A 26,470-nucleotide genomic window follows, 5' to 3' on the forward strand; every position below is an offset into this window, starting at 1 on the left:
GTCAGTCCTCCTTTACAGGCTCTCCTTCCACAACATTCCTCCTACCCCCCCCCCCCGGCAGCTGAGGAGGGGGAGAAAAGTAGCATTTTGCCCAATTTAATACGACTTTCTTAAAAGAGGAAGGGCGGAAGAGAGCAGCGCAGAGAGGAGGGGGTCAGCCAGGAGGAGGTGCGCGGCGGGGGGCGGGGGCGCCATTACTGGAGACGGGAGCTGGGGGGGGGGGTTAGGGGAGGGGGCTCCGCGCGGGCCTAGCTGCCTCCCCCCACCACGCCGCCTTTCCCCTGCGCGGCCTGCGCCGCCCCATTGGAGCCTGCCAGCCTCCCCCGCTCCCTCGCAGTGGCTGGCCCCCGCTGCCCCGAGGGGCCCCAGCCCTTGACCTACCGAGAGAGGGGCTGGCCGCGCGGCCGCAGCTGGCTGGCAGGGATGGAAGGAGCCGCCACTTGGCCTCGGAGCCGGAGCAGGGAGGAGAGGCGGCGGTGGCGGGAGGGGGAGGGGGAGGAGGAGGAGGAGGCGCCTCCCTTTGCTTATGAGGGAGGGGGGAGGCGGGGAGGGGAGGGGACAGGGGAGGGTTGCGGGGGTCACTTTGGGGTGGGGGGGGTGGAGAGAGGAGGCTTGGGGGTGCGTGTGGTGCAGCGGGTCACTGAGCGGTCCTGGGGCGGGGTGGGTGTCAAAACCTTTATATATTTTATATATGTCTCAAACATGCATACATATTTATTATAAATATATGTGTGTATATGTGTCTCAAACATGCATGCATATTTATTATAAATATATGTGTGTATAAGTGTCTCAAACATGCATGCATATTTATTATAAACATATGTGTGTATATGTGTCTCAAACATGCATGCATATTTATTATAAATATATGTGTGTATATGTGTCTCAAACATGCATGCATATTTATTATAAATATATGTGTGTATATGTGTCTCAAACATGCATGCATATTTATTATAAATATATGTGTGTATATGTGTCTCAAACATGCATGCATATTTATTATAAATATATGTGTGTATATGTGTCTCAAACATCATCATCATCATCATCATTATTATTAATTTGATTTCTATACCACCCTTCCAGAAATGGCTCAGGGCAGTTTATACAAAGAAGTAACAAACAAATAAGATGGAACCCTGTCCCCAAAGGGCTCAAAATCTAAAAAGAAACATGAGATAGACACCAGCAACAGTCACTGGAGGGATGCTGAGCTGGGGGTGGATAGGGCCAGTTACTCTCCCCCTGCTAAATAAAGAGAATCACCACATTAAAAGGTGCCTCTTTGCTAAGTTAGCAGGGGTGCATACATAAACATGCATACATATTTATTATAAATATGTGTGTGTGTGTGTATGTCTCAAACCTATGCACACATATTTTATGTGTCTCTCAACCTATTTTATTTCTTACAACCCCTTCAGGGCCGGCAGGGGTCTCCTGGGAATCCTGCTCGCCTGCCTGGTCTTCCTTCCTTTTCTCCTGGCTGCTGTTGTTGTTGCTGCTTTGGTTTTCTTTTGGACCCTCTGCCTCTGGGATGTGCTGCCAGCGGAGAGTGAGAAGAGCTTCTCCTCATCTCTGGCAACTTTTCCATAGTCTCTCAAAGTCTTGGGTTTCTGTCCGTCCCACCGCAGCACCCAAGGGTTTTAACCGGACTGTGGTTTTAAGTTATACAGTGCAGTAGACAAGACAGTGAATGTTTGTATACTGCTTTTCACACACACACACACACGCCCACACTGTTCCCCAAGTAGGTAACAAAGGTATAAAATCAATGAATTAAAAAAAATGGGTTGAAGGTCTTCCTTTTTAATCTGTTTTTATGTTATTGTAAACTGCTCCCAGAGACACAAGTTTGGGGCAGTCTACAAGTTTGAATAAATAAACATATTTCTATACCGCCTGATATGTATATCTCTAGACAATGCACACAATTTAAGACAACAAATGTCACACAAGAGTAAAAACAACTTCACAGAATAAAAAAACCCACATTAAAACCATTTCATGGGATAAAATAAAATTAAAAAACCCATTAAAACAGTTTGAGATTAATTTCAGTTAAAAGCTGGAGAGAACAGGTGGGCCTTGAGGGTCTTCCTAAAAGCAAAGACATAAATGCTCTTATTTCCACAGGGGGCATATTTCAAAGCTCCGGGGCAGCCACAGAGACCAAATGAGCCAGTGGCAACCGTAACTGGACCTCTTGGAGGTATTTTTTAAAAAATGGTTCTTACTGTTTTATTCTAATGTTTTTGTGTAACTTTTCTGGAGATTTGTTTATTTACTTACTTACTTATTTATTTTTCTACCACCCAAAACTTACATCTTAAATTGTATTTTTTGTAATTTTGTCTGTAATTTATTTTTTGTAATTTTGTCTTAAGAGTTAATTTTTGTATTTTAATTTTTGTAAACCACCGTGTGATGAGTTTTATAAAAGGCAGTATTATAAATAATTCAGTCACTCCATCCATCATGTCTTATGCCAGTCCACAGACCTTGGAGAGTCACTGCCAGTCAGTGTGTAGACAACACTGAGCAAGATGGACCAAAGTTCTGACTTTGGCAGCTTCCTGTGTTTCTAAGACTCTTCTAATGTTATTATTCACAGAGGGCATATTCATCTGTTCAAGAGATCTAATGTCTTCCACTGATGCAGTAAAGCCTCCATTGCAATTGTTTTCATAGTGCAAAATGTTGCCATATATTAAAAATGGAGGAAAATGTTCCTAATTGAAATAATGAAGAACATAAGAACAGCCCTGCTGGATCAGGGCTGGATCAAAGTACATCTAGCCCAGCATCCTGTTTCGCACAGTGGTCCATCAGATGCCTCCGAGAAGCCCACAGGCAAGAGTTGAGGGCATGCCCTCTCTCCTGCTGTTACTCCCCTGCAACTGGTACTCAGAAGCATCCTGCCTCTGAGGCTGGAGGTGGCCTGTAGCCCTCAAACTACTAGCCAGTGATAGACCTGTCCTCCATGAATTTATCTAAACCCCTCTTAAAGCCATCCAGGTTGGTGACTGTCACCACATCTTGTGGCACAGAATTCCAGAGGAGAATGTGTTGTATAAAAATATACACCCTTTTGTCAGTCTTAAACTTCTTGGCAATCAATTAAAACAAATGTGAATAGATATCCACGAGTAGCCTTTGGTGCACTACTCGTTTTGAGTAATTGCTGCAGAATCTGACACATTGAATCATTTGTTACTTCTCTTCTTCATAGGAACGTAGGAAGCTGCCTTATACCGAGTCTATCTAGCTCAGGAACCACAGGCAGTGGCTTCTCCAAGGTTACAGGCAGGAGTCTCTCTCAGGAACGGGTGCCCCCATACTAGGGAATTGGAACGTCCCCCTTCTCGTAATCAGGTTAGTAAACCTGTATGTCATTTATGCAATGCTCGTGCATAGGAATAGGGAGGGAAGACGCGACCAAGAGGTTCACGCAGATGAGACAGTAAATCTCTTCTGGAAAAGTTTGTATGGTTATGTGCAAAAAGACAAGAGTATCTCTTCTAAACACCAATGGGACAAATTGTGGAAATGGACGTCGGACGTAACCTCCCCGATTACCTGATGTGCCTTGTAATCCCCCACCCCCGAGTTACAGTACTACCTGCATATACTTCATAACTTGTGTGTTTCCAAATCCTTGTGTGTAAAGCTTTGTAGATATATCATGTACAAACAACCACTTTGTATATAATTGTGCTTTGGCAACGTACTGTATGCTTTGGTAGTTTGTTGGTTCAATAAAAAAAATCTTGTCCTATAAAAAAAAAAAATCTTGTCCTAACTGGAGATGCCAGGGAGGGAATTTGGAACCTTCTGCATGCAAGCAGGCAGGTGCTCTTCGCAGAGCGACCCAATCCCCTAAGGGGCATATCTTACAGTGCTCACATGTCTCCCACTCAAATGCAAACCAGGATGGACTCTGCTTTGCAAAGGGGACAATTCATGCTTGCTACCACAAGACCAGCTCTCCTCCCATTCTTCAGGCGTCTGTTTTCCAATATACATAGTCCTTCAGTGGCTACCTTCAGAAGGGTACCTTCTGTGAGGATGCCCCAGCTGTGCTGTAGACTTTCCTCCCCTAGGAGATTCACCTAGCTACCTTTTAGGCTCTGGGACAAGTCTGTCCTGTTTGCTTGAGCTTTTGAACAGTAATTAACACCAACTGTTTTGATTGCTTCTCTAGTTAACAGCTTTTTTGGTATTGTTAGTATCTTTTATGTGTTGTTGCAATCTTTAACTCAAGTTGTAAGGCACCTGGAAGATGTTTACTATAGAAAGGCTATTAATTTAACATAATTTAATAAAGAAAAGTCTGTGAAAATAAACAAAACGGCACCATAGCAGTTTTTGCCAAGCATCCTGTTTCCTAGAGCCGGAACTACTGGACAGAGAATCCGGCTTCTTTTGTACTTTTAATATTCCATGACCAATCCTGTTTTCTTCTTATGTCACAAAGGCCAGAAGTCCAGCTCTTGTAAAATACAGGCAGTGGTCATGCTGTCTTGAAGATATCAAGAAGCTTTGATGTATACACCTATTAAGGACAAAGGCTTTTCATTAATCTGGGCAATTCCATAATAGGAAAGTATTTAAAATTCAGCTCATCATCAACTTCATGTGCTAATTTTCCCTGAAAGGAAAGGACTGGGTTGGCTTACATGTGAACACTGTAAGATGTTCCCCTTAGGAGGTGGGGCTGTAGCACAGTGATGGAGCATCTGCTTGCATTGTCCCAGGTGCAATCCCTGGCAGCATCTCCAGCTAGGGCTGGGAGAGACTCTGGCCTGAAACCTTGGAAAGCCACTCTCAGTCAGTGTAGACAATCCTGAGAATGGACCAATGGCCTGACTCATTGAAAGACAGCTAGCTTCCTATGTTCCTATATAACAAAGCTACATTAACGAATAACCTAAAACCCTTTCCTTTGCCCAGTTCTGAATTTTATAAAATAAAGAACACAGAATAGATGTGTTTAACAAAAAAGAGTTTATTACCAAAATACAATTAGTCAATACATGACAAAACTTCTGTAAAGCAAAATAAATTATTCTAACAATGTACAGTATTTCAGAAGGTAGTCAAAGTAGTACTACAAAGTTTGCTTCATAGTTCCAAACAAGACAATCCTAGAGAGAACTTAAGGCATGCAGCTTAATGTGCGGGAAAGATCTTATAAAATAAAGCCATCCTATCAGTAAGATACAGCGAGAGACATACCTGCAAGTCTTTTACATGTCAGTTTCCTAAAAGTTTTATACTTTGGCTATAAAAAGCAGTGCCACAGTATTACAATTCCTTTTCTTAAAAAAATATATGTACCCATGCCCATGAATATCAAATGCAAATTTCTATTAAATATATTTTAACATTACTTTGAGCACCAACTGTACATTTTTATTTTAAATGATTAAATAAGTGCTTTAAAAATGCAGTAACTGGCTGAATTCCACTCTGTCTTTCAAGCTCAGAAGAATGCAGAGAGCTGCAGCCTCTATTGGGGAAGCCATACTTGATTCCATTAGCAGGTTTCCAAATAAGTTGCTTATGTTGCAATCTAAGGCCAGGCTCAAACCAATTAAGAATGCAATAACTGGGGGTGGTGGTTGTGGAGCACCAGGCCTGCTCATCTTACTACCAGACCCACTGAAGTACCTATACATCGGATGCAACATTTGCATAGAATCTGCATGTGCAAGACTCAAAGTATACAGGTTAACAAGTACAGAATTTGGGCCCACACTCACTGTACTTTCTGCATGTGGACCCTATCTAGGACTGCATAACTATGGCCTTCCAGCTGTTTTTGGACTACAGTTCCCATAATCCTCAGCCACAGTGGCCAAGTCAGGGATGACAAGGGTTGTAGGCCAACATCTGCAGGAGGGCCAACCTAGTGTGGCCCTACCCTATGAAGACATTACTTATAATGTGTAAATATTCAGCAGGCTTGAAGACAGGCAGGTGTGATCCCATAACCGCTATAGTCTATATCATTATCTAGAATTAACCCAAACCAGCTTAAGCAGCACGTGCAGTGGTGATCTATTGAAAGCATTTACCTGGGTGAGCACTGCACTGCAAGAGTGAAATCTGCAGCATACCTGGTTGGGAATAAAGCCCACTGATCTCAATGCAATCTACTCCAAGAAAGCGTATGTAGGTCTTGCAGCCAGAAGTAAAAAATGGAAACTTAGTTCATAATGGAACCATAACACCTAAAACAAAGGCTGAAATCATAATTCAGAGCACTGGATCTGCTCCTACATAAGTTAAATGAAACAAATATTATAATTAGCATTACGTGTGTGAGCATTTTATCTTACTAAAATCCTGTAATAGAAAGGGAAGACATGCCATATGTCTGAAAAGTGCTCTTAAAAACAAAAACAAAAAACAGTTCCAAACCCACACACACAGACAAATCCCTACAGCCAAAGAGACCACACCCCCAACACTTTCCAAGGCAGGTAACATGATCTGTAAACTGATTTCAGCCTCAAGCCTTCCACATGTCAGTTGTGTACATTTGAGTGTGCAAACAGAGAGCAACATATGCACACCAAACAAACAGTCAGTATGAAGTATGCTCATTTTTCTGTGCAAATGGCAATATGAGATTTGAATATTGAAACTATGGTCAGTCTGTTTGTTGAAAATACTCTTTTACTATTTAACAATAAGAGTTAACAAAAGATTACATGTAGAAATGGTGGTTAAGAAAAAAAAAAGCAGAATACATATATCTTTTCTAGCCTTCCCAATTCATTTCACTTGTTCTTCACATGTTGTATTCATTCTAATCAAAACAAACAAAACCTTTACATGCTTTAAAAAATCAATAGCTAACTTCAATAAGGATATCACTAGTTTTATAAGCTCGTAGCTTCACAATTTTCCTGTAGTGTAACAAAGAGGCATGATCCATTATGGAGAAAATAAAACGTTAATGGCAAAGTAGCCACTGTGGTTTTGAAATGTTAAGTTAAAATGAACTGCTTTGGTAATTTTTAGTAAGCTTTAAACTAACTGCAGCAAATAGGTTCTTTGAAGATAGGAGGTGGAATGTTAATACACTTTGTAGGATCTCAGATAATAAATAGTTGCCCAATAATGTCCTGTTTCCAGGCATGTTGAAACTCCATGCTGCGGATACAACATGGATGCAAGGATTGAATAAAAAAGGTAACAGTAGTAGCCAAACATATTTCATTAAGTTTTGCAGTTGAAGTTCACCCTAACCAAGATTTCATAGAAAGAAAAAACAAAACCCAAACCCAAATACAGTACCTTGAATATTCAACATTCCCCCTCAATTGCCCACTATGAGCTCTATTCCTCAAGGACGATGCAAAAGCACCCAAACTCTAAATTCCATCTTTCATATATCTTAAATGTTTATGTAAACTGTAGGTAATGTGACAATACTCTTAAAAAAAAGTTCTGCTGTACTCACTTAGAAACTAACAACAGAGGAAATAAAGATGGGGAAAATTCTAGTTCGGGATGTGTACAAAATGCCTTGAGGTTCTCCTGCAGTCAGCATTTAAAGCTTCTTGAAAATTATACACAAAACATCTTTTCCTTTTGCCCAATTTCACAGTTTAGAAAAGTCAGGAAAATTTTTAAAAAGACCCCAAACTTAAGTAGCACCATGAAACCTGAGCTTTTAGCTCACTGCAGTTAACAAAAATGTATAAATAGATAATAAATAGACAAAAAGTTATGTTCTGCTGCTCCTGGAAAACAATGCAGAATTGCATACAGTCTGCTTGTAAGCAGTGAACCATCAGAGCACAGGGAAATGCAGTGACATAGGGGGAACTGGGAGTGGTTCCACCCAGTTCAAGTACGATGCCAACGTCATGAGGAAAATAACGCCAGAGGCTGCAGTCCTGAACACAAGTTGCTGGACTCTCGTTAATGGAAGTTAAGTGGCTGAACTGATGAAGGACTGCAGCCAAATAAATATGCTCAATATATTTAGCAAGGTGTGAAAGACCGCCTTACAGGGGATAAGTACACTAAAAGAATAAAATACTTTTAGGGGTCAATTTATAACAAGGACACAAGACGACATTCTCATTTAATGGGACTTCCACTGAGTTTCAGTCCGATTCCAGTGGAACTCAGTAACTGGATTTTGAAATGCTAGAGAGATAAGCCTTTCTTTGAGTTGTTTCAAAGTCTGGTTCACCCACAACCACTTGTTCCTACTGCTGTGCCTCCCCCACATTATGGCACTTCCAGCACCACACTGAAATGAAACACTACTAGTTAAGTGTCTGGATACATATCAATATACAGATAATATGAAAAAGTTTTGGTGAACTGTTAAGGGTCCCAAGAGGACATATTTAGACATACATTCCTAGCATCTTTTACTGCAGCCTGTCATACTGAGACCAAAAAATAAAATAAAAAGGGTATTCAGCCAGCCAAACAATTTTGCAAATTATTTTATGCTACCTGTATCAGGTAGCAATTATAAATCTTTTCTGAGAAAGAAGGAGTTAAGCTGGGAACAATAAGGCTTAAGAAGTTGTTCCATTTCCCTTTCTCCCTGGAAGTTTTAGTATACTGTTGCATTATAACCTCCATGACAAGTGGAGGAAAAGGATATTTACTTGAAGTGAATTTGACACCATTTCAATAGTTTCAAGGCAGGAAGGTAAACCTCTTAAGTTAACACCTTAGTGTGAATTTCCTATTATATTCATATGCTTGGGATTAGTAACAGGCATCGGAAAATGGCTCTCTTGGCAGGGGATCATAGCTGACAGACCTTTTCCCTAAATGGAGTACTTAATTGTTCAGCCTTGCCGTGAAATTATCTGGTTTCTTGTCAATGCGTCGCAAAAACTGGGAATTTCACTGTTATGACGCACAGTTCCTCTCTTTCGCAAGTATTTCAGGTAATGTTGCAGGCAAACAGCACTTACTCAAAAGGCAGCTTGGCCTAGCTTACGCTCTGAGCTGCACTGTGGTCCTTATTTAGGATGATGTTGATGATTTCACCTTCGTGCTCCTTCATGTGGTCCAACAAGTTTTCCTTGTTGGTGGATTCAAATCCACAAATGCAGCAGCAGAAGAGCAGAACGCAGTATTCGGTGCCCAGGTGGGGCAGGGCAGTGGCTTTGTCTGAACTGCATGAGGTATGTGTTATGGAACCAAGGTTTTGATTTTCTTCAGAACTTGTGGTTTTGTTTGCAGTCTGGTTGGCGGCATCCAAAAGGGATGGGCCCTCTGAGCTACTTGTCAAAGGGACTGAACCGTCTTCAGAAGCTTCAGTTATCGGCTTCTCGGGTAGCTGTCCTGGGAACCTAAAAATAGGAAGAAAGTGGCTTGTATTTATTGCATGGAACAGATGGCAATCCTCAGAGGTTTGGTACAAGGTCCCCTGCTAACAGAGCAAAGAGGCACCTTTTCAAAGTGGTGATTCTCTTTATTTAGCAGGGGGAGAGCAACTGGCCCTATCCATCCCAAACACAGCATCCCTCCAGTGGCTGTTGCTGGTGTCAGCCTTATGTTTCTTTTTAAGGTTGTGAGCCCTTTGGGGACAGGGAGCCATCTCTCTCTCTCGTATGTAAACTGCTTTGGGAACTTTTGTTGAAAAGTGGTATATAAATATTTGTTGTATTTGGTATATAAATACCCGTTGTATATGCCAGGACACAATAAGGAAGGAATAAGGAAGAGCCAGTGTGGTGTAGTGGTTAGAGTGCTGGACTAGGACCGGGGAGACCCGAGTTCAAATCCCCATTCAGCCATAAAAAACAAACTAGCTGGGTGACTCTGGGCCAGTCACTTCTCTCTCAGCTGAACCTACTTCACAGGGTTGTTGTGAAAGAGAAACTCAAATATGTAGTACACCGCTCTGGGCTCCTTGGAGGAAGAACGGGATATAAATGTAAAATAATAATAATAAAAAAATAATATATGACTGTCTTTGATCCCTAAAGCTATTCACATATTATGCAGTGAATACACGTGGTTGATCTGCACATGTGTACAGTTAAACATGGATTATGTTCAATGCACATATTGCAAGATGCAAAAACTGTGCATTCTGTTTGAGAGGTCTGGTTCCTGGGTCCCTTTTAAAAGGAATGAACGCAAAGCCACAGACTCAAAAGGCAAAGGGAAACATCTTGTATAATTTAATAGGTTAGACCACACAGTCAAAATCCAGATAGGAGGAGGATCTAGCCAGGGTAGGGGAGCCAGCTGTGCAGACTCCAAATTCAAGGTAGGAGGAAGGAAGAGTGATCGTGCGGGAGGTGGGGGCTGGGTCAGACGGGCACACCCTATCCAGTTTCTCTCCCAAACATTTTATTGAGGGTGGAGGAAAAACCTGGCTGAGTTGGACAGTTTCCCCTTCATGATCACACACACAATCACGATCACACACATGTTCACTCCCCGCCACCCAACCACTCTCCCCTCCTCCTACCTTGATCTAGGAGTTCACGCTACTCACGGTAATAGGTGAAGTAGTACCACTACTCGTAGTAGTAGGAAAGGGAGTACCAGCACTACTAGTAGTAGTACCACTACTCGCGGGAGCAGGAACTCCTGGTGGTTCTCCTGTACAGTTCTTCTCCCCAGCTACACTTTCTATCTGTACGTCATGCACCAAACTGTTGTCTGAACTCAGGATTTTAAAAAGTGTAGTTTGAAGGTTGGTTGGGGTTTGGGAATTGCCTATATGGAAACACTTCAAGGTAACTATATATTGTAAGTACACCACGTACTATCAAGTAGCCTTAGACATAAATAAGACTGCCAATAAATATGCACACACCTGCCACTTTGTGAAATTGCATCATTAATAGCCTTGTTCACTTGTTCATAGTTATAATTTTGGTCACTTGCATGTTTCCACATATGAGACTTTAAGGAAGGAGGATGGCTGCACACATATCCACAAAGGGAACATCTGGAGTGGGGGAAATGAGAGGAAACAAAAGTGGTTATAAATGAAAAATCAAACCAATTTGTCCAGTCAAAAATGTTGATAACTGTAAATTCTACACACCCTCTACCTTCAGTCCTGACCCAAACCTGTTATCACTTTTTAAGTGATATTGTTAAGGATCACGTACAGGGCATCTGTATCAAAGTGTAGCCAGAGCTATAAAAGTAATTCTTTCAGGTTCTCTTCTCCAAGCCCTATCTGATCTGGGGGAAATAGAAACCACACCCAGAACATGCTTCAAATACCTGAGAAATGCAGAGGAAATAAAAATGTGTGCTTCTGAGCAGTGGCGTAGTAAGCTTGGAGTGGCCCTGGCGGCAAAAGCCAAGATGGGCCCCTGCCCCCCACTTCCTCTTCCCCTCCACCAGCCTGTGCTGCAGAAGAAGCACAAGAACATGGTGAAAAAACAAAATATTCCTGGCACGTCCTCCCCCCCACCCCATATCACATAAGAACAGCCCTGCTGGATCAGGCCCAAGGCCCATCTAGTCCAGCATCCTGTTTCACACAGTGGCCCACCAGATGCTGCTTGAAGCCTACAGGCAGGAGTTGAGGGCGTGCTCTCTCTCCTGCTGTTACTCCCCTGCAACTGGTACTCAGAGGCATCACACACTCCCCACGCAAGCAGACACTTCCACACACACACCTACACATGTACATTCCGTGTGTGTGTGTGAAACATATATACCTACTACCTACTTATACCCCCTGGAGAGGGCTCATCTTCCTTGAAGCTAGGATGAAATCTCAGATCAGGAACATGGCAGTGAATCAGGGAGGTGGGAGTGTATGCCGTCTCCAAGCGAGCGAGCCCCACTCCACCGTTTCCTCTAAGTCATGTGCTCATGCTCACAAGTTTTTGGATGTCCGCTCAGTTCATTTTAGATCCCGCTTAGGTTGAATCAGGAAGGCCCCACTCTGAATGCAGGTGCGCACACGCTGCCTTGATACTGCCGCCCAGAACAAAACTCATTCTGCACACGGATGAAACAAATGAGAGGGACCACTGCGCCCACCCCCCAAGCTCGGGGCCACCCTTGTGCCATTCCCAACCCGCCCCGCCCGTGCAATTCTAGCTACACCCCTGCTTCTGAGGATGTGTGCAGTGCAGTTCCAACAGGGCAACCAGCAGCCACAGTCCACTCCAACATGTTTAGAGAGCAGCCTCTGGCTTCCAGAGCTCCAGGACGTCTCTTTTCAGGATATCCGCTGCCTGGCGCCAACAGAAGCACCCGTTGATAATAGCAGCAATTTATAACTTCAAAAGAAAAAGTCGACGATGCCCTCGCCAAGCAAACTGTGTGCCTCAAGGAAACTCAAGAATTTCAGCTATAGCCTTGGCCAACCTCACACGGTTTACCTACTTGAATTGTTCCATCAGCTGCACTGCCTGATGCTCCTGCGGGTGGCGCCTCATATGGCATTTCAAGCTGTTCATATTTGTTGTGGCGAATTCACACACTCGGCACCTGAAGAAACAAGTGAGCAATCAATTCCCCAAAAAGCCTCGCTTATAACTCATGTGCCAGCACAACGCTAGACAGTACAGTAAGAGAGACGGACATTTTGACAGTAATTCAAAGAAGTCCTGCCATTTATCATTCATTTCGGAATCTTATCAGTACAACTAGATCAAAATGAGTAGCTCTTCTTAAGGAGAGGCCCACGGGGGATTAGGTCACCAGTCAGAGGTTGCGTGAGGCGTTGGCTACCTATTTAAATGAAGGACTAAAGCTCCATCCATCTGAAAGTTGTACATGGTACACTTTTGCATGGACCACAGCTCAGTGGAAGAACATCCGTTTTCTATGCAGAAGGTCCCAGTTTCAATCCCTGGCATCTCCAGGTAAGAGTGGAGAAGCCCTGTGAGAAAACCTGGAGAGCTACTGCAAGTTAGTGTACACCAGGGGTTTCCAACAGAGGCTACTAGTACCCCGAGGGTTACCTGAAGGGTTCCTGGGATACTCAGAGCTCTCCTGCCTTCCCACGCTGAAGCCATGCTATTAGTTCTCTGTCTGAGGATCGCCATCTTGAAGTTGACACGTCCTCAAAAAGCGTGTCTGCTGCAGAAGGGGAGGGAGGAGGATGAAGACCCTCCTCCTTTGCTTCTGATTGGCTGGCTGTGTCAGCTGAAGGTGAACGTACCCCTCCTCTCAGCCTTACTGGCAGAAGTAAATTAGCACAGAAGTAAAACCAGTGCTTCAGAAAATTAGCACTCGGTGCTCTCACTGAAATTAATGGGACAAGCAAGCTTGTCCCATTAGTTTCAGTGGGAGTTCTCATAACTTAGTCTGAATGTGAGTACCGTGTTTTTCTGTTTATTAGACGCTTTCCCCCCCTTGGGGAAAAATGAGGGAGAGGAGGAGTTAGGTTCTTAAATGCCCAGGTGGGGAACCTCCCATTGGTTTCCCAGAATTAAGCCCAGGAAAGGTAACTGAAGCCCGAGTACAGGCTGCTCCCCACTCTTCTGAGGACAAGCAAGTTCGTAAATAAAGTTGTTGATGCTACCAACTCTGTTTTCTACCACTACGTGCTTACTCCCCATCACAGAAACACAGGTAGCTGTCTTATGTCCATGTAGGTGCATATTAAGCATGTGAGGTGAAGGTTTTGCAACAGAAGGGGTAGAGTTGTTAAAATGATTGGGCATCCCTGGTGTAGACAATACTGAACTAGATGGACCAGCAGTTGGATTCTTGTATAAGGCAGCTTCCTGTGAAGCTGTATGCAAGTGGTGGACATTGGTTGGGGGTGGGGCCATAGCTCTGTGGCAGAGCATGTACTTTGCAGAAGGTCCCAGGTTCCCTACCTGGCAGCATCTCCAGGTAGGACTGGGAAAGACCCCTACCTGAAACACTGGAGGGCTACTGCCAGTCAGTGTAAACCAGGGATTCTCAACGTTGGATCCCCAGATGTTACTGGACCAACTCCCATAATCCCCAACCAAAGGCCACAGGGGCTGGGGATGATGGGAGTCCAATAATGTCTGGGGACCCAACGTTGAGAATCCCTGGTGTAGACAATACTGAGCTAGATGGACCAAGGGTCTGATTGATTATAAGGCAGGTTCCTAGGTTCCTATCCGGAAAAACAGTGAAAGATGTGGTTAATTAAGTTTTGGTTAAGTTCTGGAAGTAAAAGTAAAGTTGTGCCCTCGAGTTGGTGTCGACTCCTGGCGACCACAGAGTCCTGTGGTTTTCTTTGGTAGAATACAGGAGGGGTTTACCATTGCTCTCTCCCACGCAGTCTGAGATTATGCATTTCAGCATCTTCCTATATTGCTGCTACCCGATAGAGGTGTTTCCCATAGCCTGGGGAAGATACCAGCGGGGATTCAAACCTCTTGCTCCCTAGGCAAGATACTTCCCCGCTGCACCATTAGGTGACAAGTTCTGAAAAGTTGTGGTTAATTAAGGACTGCTAGAACCACTAACACATCCACTTGTTTCATTAACTTCCCTACCAAGTACCCCTTTATTTTTGAGCTGAGAATAAATGATACGTATGACAAGTTTAGAGAGGCGTATTGTAATGTGGTGCAGAATGTTGGTGGATTCTAAATATGCTGTCAGAGTGGATCAGTGACAAAATGACACACTTCAAAATTAGCATCACCCACAATTTTCTATCTTTAGAATTGGCATAAATAAATAGACAAACAAACCCACGGGGAGGGGGAAGTATCTTAAACAAGTACCTGCTTCCAGTAACCAAAGATACAGAAACTCTCACCTATATGGCTTATCCGAATTGTGAATCCGCCTATGATTCCGCACACCAACATATGTTGTGCTGGTGTAGTCGCAAATGTCACATCTGTAAAGTTTCTGGACTGAAATCCTATCCCCTGTATGTGGCATATAAAAGTGACATGTTAAGAAGCCCTCTCCTCTAACACAGATTCTCTTTCAGCACAGTCTGGCTTATCTTGGTTGGGTTGTAACCTCCTAACACCAAAAGGAACAGCTGTGAAGAATTCTTGGTATTCTTGTGTTTTAGCTGACCTGAAGCTTTGGCTTTGGAATGTATGGTTTATATTTTTATACATCAAGGCTGGTCCAAGCATACAGGCAACTGAAGCCGCCGCTTCTGGCAGCATTAGCATCCGGGCACCGAGGATACAACCAGCAAGCTCCCAGAATTCCACAGCCCAAGAGTTAGATCCCAGCATCGTCGGCGACCCTGCAGGGATCATGTCAGCTCAGCCCTGGAAACATCTGTGCAATCCTATGCACGTTTACTCAGCTGTCATTGTGTTCCATGGGGCTTTCTTCCTAGGGCAGTGGGTTCCCCACCTGGGTCCCTCCAGATGTTGCTGAACTACAACTCCCAACATTCCCAGCCACAATAAATTGTAGCTTGGGATGCTGGAAGTTGTAGTGAATCAACATCTGTGGGGGGGGGGACCCTGGTTGGGAACCACTGCCTTAGGAAATATGAATTGCAGTCCAACGCTTTTATGAACTACATCACAGAGCAATGAAATAAATAATGTTTGCTGGCAAATAAAAGATATCCGGGCTGTTCTCATGACTGGCATTAGGGCGGGAGAAGTCTCTGGCACTAATTCGTGAGCCATACAGCAAACTCAGAACTTGTACAAAAATCCAGAGTGAGGGTAGAGGGAAAGCACTCCCCACACCTCCATCACCAGCTTGCAGATGATCATTTCCCGCTCCTCCTCCCATGCCTGTAGAATTCACGCCTGTGATGGCCACATGTGACTCCTGAATTAGGGTCGCAGGCTTCTCCTACCCCAACGCTGGTTGTGAGAACAAGCCTATTGCTTAGTGAGAGGTATTGAATCACTAGCCACCCAATATTTTACATGATTAGGCCCAGGGGTTTTAATAGAACACCTTCTCCGTTATGAGCCCCGCTGCCTACTGAGATCATCCGGGGAGCTCCGTCTGCAGATGCCACCTGCTCGCCTGGTGGCTACTAGGGGACGGGCCTTCTCCATTGCTGCCCCGAGGCTTTGGAATGCACTCCCTGCAGAATTAAGGGCCTCTCCATCTCTGATAGCTTTTAAAAGGGCTGCGAAGACATATTAATTCATCCAGGCTTTTAATTAGATTTACAGGATCTGCCATTGTTTTAAATTGTTTGAACGTTGAATGTTTTAATTTATGTTACTTTATTGTAAACTGTTCAGAGACCAAGGTGGTGTGGTGTAGTGGTTAGAGTGTTGGACCAGGAGAGGGGAAACCCAAGTTCAAAGCCCCGTGCATCCATGAATCTCACTGCGTAGCTCTGGGCCAGTCACTTCTCTCTCCACTTCATAGGGCTTGTTGTGGGGATGTAGTAAATAAATAAATAAAATAGGTGGGGCTGCTTCCTAAGTCTTCCCTGACCAGTTTTAAAGCCTTGTACATGGGAGATTATATAAGAACAGCCCTGCTGGATCAGGCCCAAGGCCTATCCAGTCCTGCATCCTGTTTCACACCGTGGCCCACCAGGTGCCTCTGAGAAGCCCACAGGCAAGAGCTGAGGGCATGCCCCCCATCTCTCACCATTGCTCCCCTGAAACTGGTATTTAAAAGCCCCATGTATGGGCCACTGAAAAGCTCTCCCATCTGGTGATCTCTCTCTGGATGTAACTTTTAAAAGCTCCTTACTGTATGTTACTTCAGCTGCATATAACATATCTGCATGCCGATTACACATTCCTGGCAATGGCAGATTCCCAGATGTTACAGGAAGAGGCACAAGACAAAGGGCTTTTTAATGTTATTCTTATTAACATTTAGAAATATTAGGCTTGTTCATACAATCCCCATCCAAGTCATAGGAGTGCCCAGCCAGGGAAAGAGATGAGGTCATGCTGCTGATCAGTGGTCATGTGAACTCCAAAGCTCATGGTAGGAAGAGGAGAGAGTGATCATGTGGGATGCGGGAACTGGTTAGGCCGGCTCTTTGTTCACCCTCGACAAAATACTAGGGAGAGAATCTGGGAGGGACGTGCCCACCCTACCCAGCTCCCACACGATCACTCTCCCATCCTCCTACGTTGATCGCTGGAGTTTACACGACAGCCAATTGAGAGCACCTGGCTCTCCTACCCTGGCTAGATACTCCTCCTACCCAGATGGGGAACGTGTGGAGCCTATGGAGTGCCATCATGGTGGAGGGTTTCTCGGCAGCCTCCAGATGGGGACTGCAGCATTTAAAATGAGCCCAATGCTATTGCTAAGCGAGTCAAAAAGATCAACAGTACCAACTCGTTCCTCCACTTCACTACATGTTACTAGTCTGTCAGACGATGGCGTTGAGTATATATCTGGAAGGCTGTGTTGCTCTCTCTCATGGCTTCGCAGCTGACTCTGGAATACAAAAAGTCAGATGATCCTGCAATACAGAACCACAAGCCCTCAATCTGAACTGCGGCAATGAGTGCCAGCCTGGCCAGCCATTGCTTACATTTGTAGGCCAGGGTAGCCAAAACAGGTGACAATTACAAAATATTCCAGCAGAATTCAAATGATGAGATGTCTATGAACAAACATAGGTGATGGCAGGGAGAGAAAAGCAAATCCTAAGTCAAGTAGGAGAGGATAGAGAAACAGGGTGGATTCTGGTGGTTCAAATCTGGTCTAGAAAATAGGGATGTGAGCATAGCTCATTGGAAGGGCATTTGCCTTGCATACAGAAGATTCCCTGGCAGCATCTCCAGATAGGGCTGGGAAGACTCCTGCCTGAAACCTTGGAGAGCTGCTGCCAGTCTGTGTTGACAATACTGAGCTAGAATGACCAATGGTCTGATCCACACTGCTCCCCCAGCAGCTAATTAGAGGGAAACAACCAGATGCAGAGGGGCAAATTACCTATTTGTCATAATGCATATTTGGCTTTAGTGGAGGATTTCATTGCAATTTTGTTTGTTTTAACCCATAGGTCTGTAGGCCAAACGTTTTACCTGCCACCAGCCCTGAAGAAACAGAAGTCTATTTCTGACCCTCATGCCCCTGATGACTGGGCAAAGAGGCACCTTTTAAAGTGGCCATTCTCTTTAGATTAAGGAGAGAGGGTGCAACGGCCCTCTCTAAGCCCAGCACAGCCTCCCTCTGGTAGCTGTTCTGGTGTATCTTTTTATTGTTTTATTTATGATTCGATTTATATACCACTTTTCATTAAAATAATCTCAAATTGGTTTACAATATAATTAAAACAGTGCATACATGCATAATTAAAATACAGAAGTACAGATGATCTCCAAGCACTTTACAATATAATTAAAACAATACATAATTAAAATGCAAAAATTAGATAATATAAAAATATCTATTTTTTAAAAAAACCCATAAAAATAATAATTCAAAAAACAAAGCAGCAGCACTAAAAACAATACTTTCATTTTAAAAAGTATTTTCATTTTTAGAGTGCAAACCTTTTGGGGACAGAGAAGCATCTTCTCTTTGTTATTCTTTCTCTGTGCAAACTGCTTTGAGAAAATGTGCTTTTTGTGTGTGAAAAGTGGTATATAAAAATAGTAGTATGGTAATGGCAATAATGCCTCCTTGACCGATTTCTGGATCGGTCTGGACCGATTGCCTCTCCTGCAACCTGAACCCAGATCGTTTTTGCAAGGCCACGGCAGATACGTTTGCATGATTATAAGCATCAACAAATCCTCTTGCCTGCTTGCCAGTGGCGAGTGCCCCCAGCCCTCTGGCAAGCAAGCCACCCAGCACTCCACACACCTCCTCCTAAGAGGTCTTACTTCCTCTGCCACTTTTGAGAAGGAAAGAAAGAGCGGGAATCCTTTTTGAGCAGTAGGAGAGGGCTCCCCGCTGTTTCTCTCCCCGCTGTTTCTTACCCTCCCCATGCCCCAGCGCAAGTGAGAGAAGACCCTCTTCTCTCCTAAGCCCTCTGCCTGCGTGCCAGAAAGGGATTTAAGGGAAGAGAGGGGCTTGGCGGTGAGCACAAATAATGGCTGGCAGAGGAGCTAAGCCTAAATTTGTGGATCCCTGCTTAGAACAAAGTGATTAAGATGGCCACCCAGACTACAGACAGCATAACTGCTCACCTTGTAATGGAAGGACTCTTCACACTGTTTGCATTGGTACATTCGTGTTTTGCAGTGGTTGATCATGTGGCTTTCCAAATCCTTGCTGTTGTCCGCAATGTGTTCACAAATCGGACACTGATAAGGCTGCCTTTGGCGATGCACCCGCAAGTGCTGCTTGATATAACCTTTGTTGCCACTGCTGTAGTGGCACAGGCGGCACCGAAAGGGGCGATCCACGTTGGGGATGTATTCGACGAGGTTGTTTCCCAGCCCGTTGGCATCTGCGGTGGGTTGGCATTGTACATTGTCTTGCAACTCCTTCAGAATGTCGTCATCTGAGGCATTCTGGTCTGTCCTCTCTTTCAGTTTCTCAATGACAGTCAGCAGAGACATGCTAATGCCCATTTTAATGGGGCCTTCAGTCAACTCTGGCTTGTCCTTTTGGATTTCCACAAAAGTGCAGTCGGTTTGGTTGAGGCTCGTCAGCTCCTCCGTTTTAAGGGACGTTATCAGTTTAGAACCACAGCCACTGTCAGTTGGCTTTTGCCCAGTGTCGGGGCCTAAAGAATTTACCTCAGCAAAGGCTCTAAGGCTTGACCGGGTTAGCTCCGCTGCTCTGATAGGCATTGTAACAAGCGCTTCTGCAGCCAGCGAGTGCAGCCTCAGGGACTCTGAATTGGTTCTTCTTCGTGTGGGAGGAGCATTTTCATCAGCTGCCTTGGTTCTACTAAGATTTAAGTCGCCATCTTTCTTCTCTGAGCTGCTACTCCAACCTATTATTACTTCTTCAAGTTCCACGGAATTTTTATCCACATGATAAACATCCCCTGCACTATCGCATCGTATCGCCTGCTCCGAGATTATTTTTTTCTCTGCCTCCATGTCAGTGTCCATCGAGTAAGGCTTCTGCAGGACAGGCTCTTCAGCACTCGGCAAACGTTCCACTATGACATTAACGTGACCTTTCTTGTTTGGGCTGCAGCTGATTATTTTCTGGGCTGACGAAAGCAAGCTGTCTGTGACCAAATTCTCTTGTTCCACATCCATGTCGGACATAGTCTCCTCTAACAGTTTTCTTGTGGGTGAAAAACCAGCTGGCTGACTTTGGGCTGCCTCCTCTTTTATAGGTTCTTCCACTGGCAAAGATTTGTATGTCACTTCTGCTGGCGAAGATTTGTATGTCACTTGCTCAGGGCTACAAATATGGAGTTGAACGGCCTGGTCACCACAGAGACCCAGTTCATTATTTTCTAATGAAAGCACAACAGTATCAATGTTATGAGGAACACCTGATACGGTTGAATCAGGCGGAGCAGTTTGCTCGTTTTCTTCCTCAAATATGGGATACGAACAATCAACTTCACCGGCATGCTTCCAGGCATGTGTTTTCAACATTCTTTGCTGACCACAAGTGTAGCTACAAATTAAACATCGGTACATGCCATATTGCTCGTAAGTATACCATTTCCGTCTCCCCTTTTCAGTCAGATGGGTAGATTGAAGCTGTGCCACCTGATCACTGCCTGCTTTGACAAAGTTTTCCACTGGCCCATGCAAAGTGGTACTAGAGAGACTTATGCATTGCTGTTCTTTTGGTGGACAGTTGGTTTTGTCATCATTCTCTGGGTGATGTCGGACGTGAGCTTCAAACTCTTCTAGGCTTTTTGTGGCAAAATTGCATATCGAACACATGAGTATTACCTCATTCTGCTGACCATGTTGCTTCAGGTGTTCTTTTAAGAGCTGAAGAGTGGGAGACAGTGATTTACAAAGGCTGCACTGGTAGCAAACCACCTTCCTTCTACTTGGAGGACAGTCTGTCATGTAATAATCCTCTATATTTATCGTGCCCAGGGCAGGCAGTTCAATCGTTTTAGCTGGGATCTCTGGGAGGTTTTGCGAGTCAAATGGTAGCACTGCTGCCTCAGGATGCAAGCGCTTCTTCCCTATTAAGAGGCATTTCTGCGACTTCTCACTCTCAACGATCTTGCTCAGCTTTTGGATGACCTGGATGAGTGGATCAGGATTGCACTTCTTTTGGTCTTCACCACTTTCTGGAGTAGGGCTTACGACTGCTTCAGAGATCAGTACAGCTTCTTGTGCTCCAAAGTTTGAGACCAGTGCAGTAATATTGCTTCCCTCTTCCATAATATCTGAAAGAGAGTGATTTATAAAAATACTTCTGTTACTAAATGAAGCATCAAGTTCATAGAGCACAAAGACAGAGATATGACTTATGACCTAATCTTAACTCTATCAATAAATCAATCTTTATTGGTACGGCCACAGACCAGCAAATGACTCAGTAGATTAGACACAATACAGTAACACAAACAATGCTGTATCCTAAACCCCTATGCAGAATACATGCCAGATTTTACTGTCAGTCAAGCAGAACTTGGTGACGTTTAGGGATGTCTCATCTTTCTGGTCTGATAGCAAAAAACTTAGATAAAAGAAATCCGAATGACCTGGAAAATTGCTTAAAAGCAGGGAAATATAAAGCCAGCGAGAATCCCCACACAGCTCACAATAGAGTAAGACAAGAGCTGCAGTTTCAATAGTGCCTGATGCGCAGGGGCAAAATCTTTGAGCATTTTCAAATTTCCTCCAAGCACTGCAATAGGGAACATGTTAAAATGGGCTAGTGTAAACATCCTGCGATATTGGGAGACTGTAATTTGGGATAAATATCTAGCAGGATTAAGCCTGATTGGTTGACTTCCAAGAAAAGATTGTTCTATTTGCATAACTTAACTCTAGTTATTTGTAACTAAGCCCTGTTAGGTTCAGTGGGCATTACTTCTAGACAACCCCTTGGCATCTCCAGGGAGGGTCGGGAAAGAGCCCTGCTTGAAGTTCTGGAGGTACAGACAATACTGACCAAGAGGAATGCATTTATTTGGGGATAGCCCCACCTTCCAGTCGTTGTTCTCAAAAGCGGGCTTCAATTAAGAAAAAATAAAAAGTTACAGGAGGAACAGTCAAATGTGAAAATCAAACACTATTAAAGAACCAGGAGTTGAGTATTTTCGCCATCAAAGGCTTGCTTGAGGAGAACAGTCTCAATATCCATGGTCAATCACACCAATGGTCTGACTCAATCTAAGGCACCTTCATACAAACAATTGTTTTCCATCTTAACCCACGAATGGGCGCTCATGTACTTTTAAAGAGTGCCCTTCACCACTGCCACCCTAACCCTCATCAGACTTCTCTCTGTCCAATGCAGTTGTTTAGGAGGAAAGGAGGACACGTAATAGCTGTTCTGCTTGCCAACTCCACCACTTGTCTCAGCTGAGCTTGTGATCAATTAGCAGAGGCAGTTGTTTATTTAATGTATATACCACCTACTCCAAAGGCTTTAGGCAGTTCACAAAAATAAAAAGAACAAAAACAAAATAAGACAAACTGTTAAAACAACTGGAAGCATTCAAAGATTACTAAAAGCCTGGCTAAAAAAAATGTGTCTTAAGGGCTCTTTTAAAGGCTGGTAAATTAGTGATTTTTTTATTTTTTTAATTTATTCTTACATTTCTATACTGCCTTTCGTTAAAAGAAAACCCCAAGGCGGGATGATGTCATCCTGATATGCCAATGCAGACCAGTGTTCCCTCTAAAAGGAAATATCAGATGTTGTTGACTACAACTCCCATAATTCCCAGCCAAAGCCCATTGCAGCTGGGGATGCTGGGAGCTGAAGTTATTAAGTATTTACATAATCAAAATATTTGATCAAAGATTTCTAAAGTATGTAACTGCTCTGAGTGGATAATTGTTACTCATTTGTACTGAGTTTAAACTTTGCCTATGAAATTTGTAAGCGTACAGAAATAGAAACATGGCCCCAGATGTAATCACGACTTCCTTTCAGATAGTTTTGTTTCAGGCAGAAGGATCTCTCTGTGGTCAAACCATACCATGCAAATTTGGTGTGTAACAAAAACTGCTCAGAAGAAGTTACTGTAAGACCTGGACATTCTCCAATGGTTCCAGACTCAGAAATTTTGCCACACACTCTGCATTCTCTATGAAGCAATTATTCAGCTTAGCATGAACTATATTTCATCTTTTAGACTGCTTTGCCCCAAATACTGTGCTATTAAGCACAAATAACCCCCCATCTGGCTTCCCTATAGTGTGAAAACTATAGAAACATCTGCATCTACACGCATCTTTGCACTGCTGCAGCGGCAACAAAATGACAACCTGGAAATAAGACATTAGAGTTTGACATATCTTTTAAAGATGCAGACAGTTTTAAAATGACATCATTTTGGATCCAAAAAAAGGAGGAACACACCTTAGAACAAAAACAATTTCAACCTTAGAACAAGAACAATTTCATCATTATTCCAGCAGGTGCTACACCCAGCAAATATTGGCTACCATTTTAGAACAGTGTTTAAAACTCAAACACATATCCTTATCTGGGGTAACTGTTGTATCTGATGAGCCGGGACAAGCCAATGAGAGCTCAGGCCACAATAAACCAGACTGCAACCCTGGGTACATTAACTATGCTTAGGATTATGCTGGTAGTTTCAGTGCTTTGATTTTTAAGCACACTGGCCATCAAAAACCTTGTACAAGAGAAATGTGTTTCGTAGCATGCGTAAAAATGTACTTAATGTGGAAAGGAGATTCAACACTTGTCTAGTACTGAGGGAGGCATGTCAACTCCAAAAGAAACGGAGGTGCATTTTTGTTTAAAAGAGTGAAACATGATACAGAGGTTGCTAGCTCTTACTCATCCTTGCAAAAGATGTAAGAGGAGGATGGATACCTTGTGCATCTGCTTCATAGTAAAGGTGCATGTTTGCCACAGTAGGTTCTGGGTTTTGCTGTCCATACTTGGGACAAGTGTGTTTGTGTTTATTTTCTTGTTACATTTGCAGGTTAACTATAATCTGTACACCTGTTCCCTTGCAGGCACCTCCTTTGTTCTTTTAGGCTGGTTAAACATGGGATATCTTAAGAGGTACATAAGAGAACACCTTCTTTGTCATGAACCCTGTCATCTATCAAGATAATCTGGAGAGGTCCGGTTACGGTTGCCGCCGGCTTGTTTGGTGGCGACCCGGGACCGGGCCTTCTCTGTGGCTCTGGAATATGCTCTCTGTTGAAATAAGACCATCTCCTTCTCTGTTTGCTTTTAGTAAGACCCTCAAGACATACCTGTTTTCTCAGGCTTTTCAATGAAATTTAAAATCAAACATATTATTGACACTTAAGTCGAAAGGCTTAGATCAGGGATTCTCAACCTTGGGTCCCCAGATGTTACTGGACTTCAAATCCCATAATCCCCAGCCCCAATGGCCTTTGATTGAGGATTATGGGAGTTGAAGTCCATCAACATCTGGGGACCCAAGGTTGAGAACCCCTGGCTTAGATTGATAAGAACGTGTTGGCTCACTACGACCTCCAGCATAAAGAAAGCATTAACTATTCCTTTTTACAACTTGCTTGAAAATGGAGTGCCTGAAATATGGTTTCCTTTTGCATTTTGAAGTCTTACCAACATAGCTAAAGAAAGACAGTTGGGTGAGGGACCAGAAAATTGGGAAGAATGAAGAACCTTCTCCTGAATCTCAGGACAAGAGGATGGTGAGAGCAGAAATTGTTGACTGAGTGGTCTTGATATCGGCACAAGTAGACCTAAACGGGTGGGGGACTCAGCAAATAGACAGCAAATAAAATTCTTTCCCAAGATATGAATAATGGTTCTAAAGAAAGGTGCCTCTGTGTGTGTGTGTGTGTGTGTGTGTGTGTGTGTGTGCATCCCCTAAGGCAGGGCTACACAACTCTGGCCCCTTGAACTGTTTTTGTACTATAACTCCCTTTAGCCCCAGAGGCCAATAGTCAGGGATGATGGTAGCTGAGGTCCAACGTCTGCAGAAGGGCTGAAGTTGTGAAGTCCTGCCTTACAAAGTAAGGGTGGGAAGAGCTCATTGGAAGGTTAGACTTGAAAGTGGGAGATTGCAGTCCAAAAATCCCAGCTAGTTAGAAGCTCACTGGAAGCCTTGGGTTACATCACCCCTCTCTCAACCAGTTGAGAGAGTCAGTCAGGAACTGGAAGTCAAGTTGCTAAGTAGTACTACAATGATCTAGCTAGCAACGATAATAAACAGTAACTGAAACATAAAGGATCAAGGACAGGAACAGCTTGGGGGAACCTTTTTTAGCTCATGGAACTAATTGGTTTGAGGAGGAGGAAAAGAGTGTGTACAAATAACTGGATCTGAAGTGTGAGTAATCAGAGAATTAGCAGATGACAGAATCTACTCAGTTTTGGGGCTTTAATCTGAGCAAAGGTGGAGCGTTCTAAAGCTGCCAACTGACAATGGGTGTATAAATTCTTAGATTATATGCTCATCAGAGCAAGTACTCATTTTTTGTGCTTGTTACTCTGTCAAGCACAACAGACATTGACAGAACAATAACGAACCCACATCTAGAGGACTCAAGGAATTTGGGGTAGCTATCTCAAAGGGGCAGAGAGAAGAGAAATCTGGCTCTTCTTGCAAAGCCAATAATGAGGCTTTCCCAGGTAAATAGTGAGAGGAGGCAAATTCTAGAGGGAGGGAGCAGCCAAGGCAGTGGGTTGCAGCAAAAACAAGGCAAAAAGAGTCTGGCAGCACCTTAAAGAATAACAGACTGAGGGTAGCAGCAGCTTTCCTGGATCAGATGACGTTCCCTTACCCGTTTATAGAGAAATTTACACTCACAGGAGCAGAGGAATTACAAAGAGTGAGGAGACGATGAAAACAGAGCTTGGCTCCACTGTTTACTGTTCCCCCCTTCTAAGCCCAAGTACATAGGGATGAACGAGTGCCTGTATCTGGCCAACGGAGGAAAACGGCTCATGCACTGGGCGGCGTGGGCTCCGATCCGCAAGAGCTTCTGTTCCCAGAAGTCCGTCTACCTCCCAGGCGCCACAAGCCCTTTTTGGGATCCTGCTAGGTGGGGGCTCGGAGGGCTCGCCTTGCAGGGAGGCTGCCCCATCCGGAGGATGCTCCCTCCCTCCGCCTCTCATCGCTCCTGTCCCCAGACGCCACCCCCTCCGACCCACCGGCGTACCTGCAGGGCCCCAACGGGCCACACCTCTCCGCAATGCCTTCTCGCCCACCTGCCCACAAGGGCGAAAAGAAAAGGGGAAAAAAGCCCCCCTTCCGCCTCCCCTTCTTGGGCGAGCGCCGCTTCAAAATGGCGACGATGGAAACGGGATCACGTGGCCCGCGATACCCGGTCAGGTGACCAGAGAGTGAAAGTTCCATCCGACTTTCCCTTCCCCTCTTGCCCGCCCACCACCTGTTACCATGGAGACCATAACGGGACTGCGAAGCGGAGAAGCGGCGCTAGGCCCGGCGAACTGGCCGATGCAGCCATGCGGGCCGGCTAGAGCAATGGGGCAGAGAAGAACGGGGTCGTGGTGGGAGGACTAAGCGGGTCCTTTTTGT

At 44.2% G+C, this 26,470-nt stretch overlaps 2 protein-coding genes and 1 long non-coding RNA gene across 6 annotated transcripts in view; 1 reads left to right on the top strand and 2 right to left on the bottom strand.

Moving 5' to 3' along the window:
• Window positions 1-499, bottom strand: part of DPY19L3 (dpy-19 like C-mannosyltransferase 3) — a 59,924-nt gene extending 59,425 nt beyond the window's left edge. For all 4 annotated transcript variants that reach the window (XR_008311338.1, XM_053271568.1, XM_053271564.1 and 1 more), the window contains exon 1: window positions 382-499. The gene's annotated coding sequence lies outside the window, so the exon portion shown is untranslated. The remainder of the gene's footprint in view (window positions 1-381) is intronic.
• Window positions 1-5,001, top strand: LOC128334603 (uncharacterized). The gene is made up of 3 exons (XR_008311339.1): window positions 1-168; window positions 2,143-2,218; window positions 3,239-5,001. It is a non-coding gene; the product is annotated as an uncharacterized LOC128334603 (long non-coding RNA).
• On the bottom strand, window positions 4,995-26,253 carry ZNF507 (zinc finger protein 507). The gene is made up of 7 exons (XM_053271563.1): window positions 26,091-26,253; window positions 19,029-21,163; window positions 17,220-17,325; window positions 14,735-14,849; window positions 12,367-12,471; window positions 10,829-10,963; window positions 4,995-9,347 (listed from the first exon to the last, which is right to left on the bottom strand). The coding sequence occupies exons 2-7, from the start codon at window positions 21,156-21,158 to the stop codon at window positions 8,984-8,986; spliced, it is 2,955 nt and encodes a 984-aa protein (XP_053127538.1). The 5' UTR covers window positions 21,159-21,163; window positions 26,091-26,253; the 3' UTR covers window positions 4,995-8,983.
• Window positions 26,254-26,470: the final 217 nt, after the last annotated feature.

Source organism: Hemicordylus capensis, chromosome 9 (genome assembly GCF_027244095.1).
Source record: "Hemicordylus capensis ecotype Gifberg chromosome 9, rHemCap1.1.pri, whole genome shotgun sequence".
In the NCBI taxonomy this organism is placed as follows: Eukaryota; Metazoa; Chordata; class Lepidosauria; order Squamata; family Cordylidae; genus Hemicordylus; species Hemicordylus capensis.

Excerpts from the sequence above, each read along its gene's own strand:
- ZNF507 (XM_053271563.1), bottom strand. The coding sequence starts at position 21,158 with ATGGAAGAGGGAAGCAATATTACTGCACTGGTCTCAAACTTTGGAGCA. Across the intron at positions 12,472-14,734 it reads AATTCGGATAAGCCATATAG|GTGCCGAGTGTGTGAATTCG; the intron begins GTGAGAGTTTCT and ends TTGTTTCTTCAG. Across the intron at positions 9,348-10,828 it reads GCAATTTCACAAAGTGGCAG|GTTCCCAGGACAGCTACCCG; the intron begins GTGTGTGCATAT and ends TCCTATTTTTAG.